Source organism: Megalobrama amblycephala, linkage group LG1 (genome assembly GCF_018812025.1).
Source record: "Megalobrama amblycephala isolate DHTTF-2021 linkage group LG1, ASM1881202v1, whole genome shotgun sequence".
Taxonomy (NCBI): domain Eukaryota; kingdom Metazoa; phylum Chordata; class Actinopteri; order Cypriniformes; family Xenocyprididae; genus Megalobrama; species Megalobrama amblycephala.
This window is the reverse complement of record NC_063044.1, coordinates 66640724-66648215: the sequence shown is the minus strand read 5'-3', so window position 1 is coordinate 66648215 and position 7492 is coordinate 66640724. Positions and strand designations below refer to the sequence as shown.

Below are 7492 nucleotides of genomic sequence, written 5' to 3'. Positions count from 1 at the left end.
TTTTTCAACATGACAATGCCAGACCACATACTGCATCAATTACAACATCATGGCTGCGTAGAAGAAGGATCCGGGTACTGAAATGGCCAGCCTGCAGTCCAGATCTTTCACCCATAGAAAACATTTGGCGCATCATAAAGAGGAAGATGCGACAAAGAAGACCTAAGACAGTTGAGCAACTAGAAGCCTGTATTAGACAAGAATGGGACAACATTCCTATTCCTAAACTTGAGCAACTTGTCTCCTCAGTCCCCAGACGTTTGCAGACTGTTATAAAAAGAAGAGGGGATGCCACACAGTGGTAAACAGGGCCTTGTCCCAACTTTTTTGAGATGTGTTGATGCCATGAAATTTAAAATCAACTTATTTTTCCCTTGAAATTATACATTTTCTCAGTTTAAACGTTTGATATGTCATCTATGTTGTATTCTGAAAAAAATATTGAAATTTGAAACTTCCACATCATTGCATTCTGTTTTTATTCACAATTTGTACAGTGTCCCAACTTTTTTGGAATCAGGTTTGTAGAAGCGCATTTGTGAGGTCAGGCAGTGATGTTGGCGAGAAGGTCTGGCTCACAGTCTCCGCACTAATTCATCCCAAACTTGTTCTGTCAGGTTGAGGTCAGGACTCTGTGCAGGTCAGTGAAGTTCCTCCACACCAAACTCACTCATCCATGTCTTTACGGACCTTGCTTTGTGCACTGGTGCGCAGTCATGTTGGAACAGGAAACTGTTCAATCTCTTCCCACAATGTTGGGACCATGAAATTTTTCAATAGGGCTGCAACAAATGATTATTTTGATAATCGATTAATCTACTGATTATTGGAACGATTAATCGACTGATCATTTATTATTATACTGGTTAATGAGTATGCTTTGTTCGATTATTCCACTAGCAATTAGCTAAAATATTGAGTTATACTTTAACTAATAATTAAAACAAGGGAATCACTTCAGCTTTTTAAAGTGTGTTTTTAATTAATTTGTTAAAACTACTGTTAAAATGACATACTGTGTTTTTATTAAGTCTGGGAATTGTAATAACTTTTTAATAAGAGTAAAAATATGAAAATGTAATATTGTGCAAAAATTTCTGAAAAATGCTCCTCTCTAGATTTCTTCTTCTTTTTTTTTTCTTTTTACTATCGAGTTTATGGTCACTGAATGGCTTTCCTGAGGTAAATTTAACATTTTGTGACATATTTGTTTGAAATACACTTTATTGTCCCCAAAGGGAAAATTTGTGTTGGACTCAAGGTGTTTACATTGACAAAATCATTAAAATCATTATAAAAAAAAGAAAAGAAAATTAAATAACATTCATTCATCATTTAACATTTTTGCAAGCTGTTTTATTGCGGTCTTTCTGCGATTAAAACTCTTAATAAGTGATTACATTAGAGCTGGATTCATTTCAGTAAATTGTACTGTATCTTTCATCATACTTTTTAATGTTCATTCATGTTTATTTTGTGCTGTAATAGCAAAAAAGAGGAAGAGATATTAGGTTCACGTGCTGCTTGACCTGAGGCGCTATATTAAAGAGCGCCAAAACCACATGTATTGTTTGAATCCAGTAGTAAAATTGACAGAAATTAAAAGTTAAAGGGATAGTTCACCCAAAAATGAAAATTTGATGTTTATCTGCTTACCCCCAGCGCATCCAAGGTGTAGGTGACTTTGTTTCTTCAGTCGAACACAAATGACGATTTTTAACTCCAACCGCTGTCGTCTGTCAGTCTTATAATAAGAGTGGACGGGAACTCGAACAATAAGAGTCTAAAACACTTCCATAGACAAATCCAAATTAAACCCTGCGGCTCGTGACGACACATTGATGTCCTAAGACATGAAACGATCAGTTTGTGCGAGAAACAGAACAGTATTTATATAATTTTTTACCTCTAAAACACCACTATGTCCAACTGTGTTCAGCACTCGGTTAGTGAGGTCTGATCGCGCTCTGACAACGGCAGTGATGTCTCGCACATATACTTCAATGAGTGCGAGACATCACAAGCCATTTGAAGCTGCACTGAAACTGTAATTTTGACCTTCAACCGTTTGGGCTCCATTGAAGTCCACTATAAGAAGAATAATCCTGGAATGTTTTCATCAAAAATCTTTATTTCTTTTCGACTGAAGAAAGAAGGACATGGGCATCTTGGATGACATGGGGGTGAGTAAATTATCAGGAAAATTTTATTTGAAAGTGAACTAATCCTTTAATGGCAGAACTAGAGGCTCCAACATACTAAAAGCACATTCCGTTCTCTCACAGGACTCTTACACATACACAGTCAGATACATAATTATAAGAGAATAAATGTTACTATATTACACTTAAATCTTTATATTCTGATTAATAAAAATCTTCCACAAAAGTCACCTCAAAACAAAAACAATACCCGATTGGTCAGAACTCCTCAAAGAGGTGGGACAAAACCCTAAGGTTAAATAGACAGATCACTAAGACAATAGAGAGACTCCATTCATTGGCCAGCACATCAATCCGGACCCGAAAGGACCTGCAACAAACCAACTAACTCACAAGACAAGGATGCTGACAAGGGAATCGGCATTCAAAGACAAAAGACAAGCAAGTGCCTCCAGATCCTAAAGCTGAACTGGTGCATTAATTTAAAGGTGATAGAGAGGATTTTTTCGTCGACTGAGAATCCAAAGACTGTTACTGAGTTTTTGAAATGAGCGCATGTGTAAGAACAGCCCCCCTCCTTCACAGCTCATTTCAAAGGAACGCCTCCCAAAACTCGTGCACGAGTATTTGGAACACGAGTGTTTACCACCGGCATTCGCTGTGTCGTGTTTTTTGGATTCATTATGTCGGACTCACCGCAGGTAACTCATAATCTGCAGTTGTTATTCCTGTCTCCTGACAAAAACATTGCATGCAGCGCCTGTGGAGTGTGGAAAGTTACTGGAGCGCGCAGCCGCACTCGTCTCTCACAAGGAACGTCACGGCAGTGATTGACAAGCCAGAGGGCCAATCCGCACACGTCTCTCACAAGGAACGTCACGGCAGTGATTGACAAGCCAGAGGCCCAATAGTTTACGCAATGATCGCGTAAACGATTGGCTGATGTTTTTAAGGCCCTACCTCGTGCACAGATGATGTATATTAATATTATTCCTTTCAGTGCACCTAATAAATAGTCTTTTATCAGTTAGTAAAGACAGTTTCAAGTAATATTGCAAAAATGTATAAAACAAAACATCCTCTTTAGCATCTTTAATGATTCATGGTTTGTTTAGGTCAGGCCTTATGAAGTGCATATTTTGCTAGAAATCTGTCACGGGAAATAAAGAGGGATGCAAGTGCAAGTCAAAATATCTCATTTATTTGAGCTTCACGCCAGAAAGTCAGATGACAAACACACAGACAGCAGGAGAGCGGCGACACAGGGACTTTGGTGGGCCGCGGTGAGATGAAGTGAGAAATCAGAAGTGAAGAATCCAACGATGAAACAGTAATCCAGAGTGAAGACACGACGAAACAACTCCAAACGGAAGCACACACGAGGAACCCAGGACACAGAACAGGGAACTCCAACAACGATCTGACAAACACGAGACGAAAGACAAGGGAAAAAATAGGCAGTCCAGATTGAACACAGCTGCCGCTGATCAGCAATCAGCGGCGACGCCCACATGAAACAATTAACATGACAGCACAACATAAACACAGACCACAGAACGAGACTGCGGATCTTCAACCGTGACAAAATCATGCTCATCATTTCACTCTCTCCTAAAACTCTTTCTTTCTCATTTCCTCTTTTTTTCTGCAACGTGTATGAATGTGTGTGTAGGTGTGTGTGTGTTTGTGTTAGATGTCTTGTGTTTGTGTTTACAAATGTAATGTCTTAAATTAATCTATTTTTCTTAGCCAATCAGAGTCAATCAGAATTAATCTGAAAGTATTAACATAGACTTTGAAATTAGTATAATTGTGTGTAAATTAATTGTAAGCAGAGCAGCCTACGAACTCCTTGAGAGACTTGCTGGCTTCTGCTGATGAAAATGCTAACTATTCTTCAGTAAAGTTTTCTTCAGTTGATTACACTTCTGACACTGGGTCTTCATTCATCTCTTCATCTTCATCTTTAACTGTAATTTCCCCTACAGCATGATGTAGTGTTTTAGTTGATAGCAGCCTACTTTTGATTTCTGAGAGACACGAAAGATAATTTAATTGAAGAAAATTTAATTTACAAACGTGTTGTAATAGATGTGCTAATTGACTGGTATGTTAAGCCACACCCATTTGTATGTACGTAAGTTCTCCGTACGTGTTGAGCAATCAGTAAAAAAGCAAGTGTACATGCAAAGCGTGTGTCTGTCGTTCATCTCTCCGATCCAGCCTCAAACCATAATATATTACAGTGGCGACGAGAATTAAGAGTATATTTAGAGACTGATAGTCGCTGAGAAACACTGTTGCACTTGTCGTAAAAGAAACTTAAAAAGGAAGGAACAAGGCACGAGTGAAAAGCTGCTAACAAAGTAGCTAACATGGCAGCGATACAGTTTGGCCGTGTGGATGAGTACAAGGAATCGAAGGAGGATTTCGAATCGTACATTGAGCGTTTTGAACAGTGGCTGTTGGCGAATGACATTGCAAGTGAGAAAAAGGTTAGTGTGTTTCTCTCCGTGATCGGGGCAGAGACATATGGACTGTTAAAGAATCTAGTCCAGCCGACGAAGCCGAGTGCAATGTCATATACCGAACTGAAGCAGCGTTGCTAGCGCATTACAGGCCGCAACCACTAGTGATCGCGGAGCATTTCAAATTTCAGAAATGCAACCAAAAGGAAGGTGAATCCGTGGCGGATTACATCGTGGCTTTGAGACAGCTATCAGTGAGCTGTGAATTTGGACAATATTTGAGTGATGCGCTCAGAGACAGACTTGTAAGTGGACTAAACTCGGAGTCGATGCAACGCAAATTGCTGAGTCAGAAGGATCTGACGTTCAACCAGGCTTGCGAAATTGCATCATCTATGGAGCTGGCCTCTAGAAACACGCTGGAAATTGCAGGTAAGACCAAGGATTTACAGTCAGTGAATGCTGTGAGCGAAGCTAAACTTTTTCAAAAGAAAGGCAAAGGAAAGTTTAAAGGGAGAGATGATTCTGAAAAAGGAAAATACCAGAAGAGCGAACTGAGAAAAGAAGAAAGCAATAAATGCTACAGGTGTGCTGGGAAACACTCAGCTAGAGACTGCAGGTTTAAGAATGAGAAGTGTCATGTGTGTAACAAAATTGGACACATTGCAAGGGCCTGTAGGAATAAGAGAACAGCCAGACAGACGCAGTATGTGGAGGCAGAGTGTTCAAATGAAAGAAAAGAGGATGAATCAGAGTTATTTGGAGTGTATACAGTGTACACAACCTCAAACGGAAAAAAAAGGAATTGTGGTAAATTGTAAATTTGGATGGAAAGTGCATGGACATGCAGCTGGACACGGGGGCAGCAGTGTCGCTGATGTCAGAACTGTCATACAAGGAGTTCCTGTCGCACATACCTTTAAGCAAAACAAGCATGCAGCTAACTACATATTCAGGGGAGAGAATTCCATTGCTGGGATCCATTGATCTGCCAGTGAAGTATGAAAAGCAAAATGTCACACTGCCGTTGGTCATCGTCAAAGGGGACAGACCGGCCCTGCTGGACAGAAACTGGTTAGAGAAAATTCAGTTGGATTGGCCAAATATTCTCATGGTGGAAAAAGCTGAAGTGGCCTCTGACCCAGCATTAAAAGCATTGTTGAGACGACACTCCGAGGTATTTTCTGACAAACCAAGTGCAATTAAAGATTTTAAAGCTACCATCCGTGTTCGTCCTGATGCAACTCCGATCTTTCAGAAAGCGAGACCCGTTCCTTATGCTTTACGAGAAGCGGTGGAAAAGGAACTGGAAAGACTGGAAAAAATGGGCATAATATCCAAGACTGAAAGAAGTGAATGGGCGGCCCCAATAGTAGTCGTGCCAAAAAGTGATAAGTCAATCCGCATCTGTGGTGACTATAAAGTCACTATAAACCAGAACCTAGAGGAAGAAACATATCCACTGCCCAACACAGAAGATTTGTTCGCCAAGTTGGCAGGCGGAACGTTGTTTAGCAAACTGGACTTGGCGCATGCCTATCAGCAATTAAAATTAGACCAGCATTCAGAAAAATACCTCACCATCAATACTCTGTACAAGTACCATCGTCTCAGTTATGGAGTGGCCAGTGCTCCTTCTATTTTCCAGGCTGTCATGGATCAAATCTTGCAAGGGCTAGATCATGTCACCTGTTTCCTTGATGACATCCTTATCACTGCCAGTACAAAAGAGGAGCATGTTAGGAGACTGGATGAAGTGCTTTCCAGACTAGAGAGGTATGGACTTAGAGTAAAACTTTCTAAGTGTCAGTTCATGCAAGGCAGTGTTGAGTATTTAGGCCATCGTATCAACAAAGAGGGTCTACATCCAACTGAGGAAAAGATTGCAGCGATTGTTAATGCCCCAAAACCAAACAATGTCACAGAGCTACGGTCGTTTTTAGGCCTATTGAACTACTATGTCGGTTTTTGAAAAACCTCTCCAGTCGGCTGCAGCCTTTACACAATTTGCTGAAACAGAAGCAACCTTGGAGCTGGACTTCAGCATGTGACACAGCTTTTGAGGAAGCTAAACAGCTGCTGCTCAGTAGTACAGTGCTGGTACATTATGATGGAACCCGACCCCTGAAATTAGCATGCGATGCCTCACCTTATGGGGTGGACGCAGTGATCTCGCACATTATGGACAATGGTGAGGAGCGCCCAATAGCTTTTGCATCCCGTACACTGACTGAAACCGAGAAAAAGTATGCCCAAATAGAACGTGAAGCCTTGTCCATCATCTATGGAGTTAAAAAGTTCCACAAATACATCTATGGACGGAAATTCACACTCATAACTGACCACAAGCCTCTGCTGGCGATACTTGGACCGAAGGCAGCAATACCAACCTTGGCAGCCCTTAGAATGCAGCGCTGGGCTTTAGTGCTCATGGCTTATAATTATGACATTGAGTACCACAAATCAGCTGACCACATGAATGCTGATGCAATGTCCAGACTACCAACTATGGGCAAAGACTGTATCGGGGAAGAAGGAAGTGTGTTCTACTTTTCCCAGGTGGATGAGCTCCCTGTGTCTGCTAAGGACATAGCACAAGCAACACGGAACAATCCAACACTATGCAAAGTGTGGAATTACACTGTGAATGGCTGGCCAAACTATGTGTCAGAGGAGAGTTTTAAACCATACTTCACACGCCGGCATGAATTATCAGAGGACCAAGGGTGTGTGTTGTGGGGTATGCGTGTCATAATTCCACCCAAATACAGATCCAGATTACTAGATGAGCTACACCATGAGCATCCAGGAATTTGCCGTATGAAGGCCCTGGCTCACAGCTACCTGTGGTGGCCAGGATTA

The 7492-nt window shown here is 41.1% G+C and overlaps 1 protein-coding gene across 1 annotated transcript; it reads left to right on the top strand.

The window, feature by feature from the left end:
- The first annotated feature begins 4281 nt into the window (after nt 1-4281).
- LOC125280351 (uncharacterized protein K02A2.6-like) lies at nt 4282-6716 on the top strand. The gene has a single exon (XM_048210844.1). It carries the CDS (start codon nt 5469-5471, stop codon nt 6600-6602), a length of 1134 nt encoding a protein of 377 aa, XP_048066801.1. The 5' UTR covers nt 4282-5468; the 3' UTR covers nt 6603-6716.
- The last annotated feature ends 776 nt before the right edge of the window (nt 6717-7492 follow it).

Bases quoted from the DNA above. Each gene is read 5' to 3' on its own strand.
- LOC125280351 (XM_048210844.1), top strand. From the start codon at position 5,469: ATGGACATGCAGCTGGACACGGGGGCAGCAGTGTCGCTGATGTCAGAA.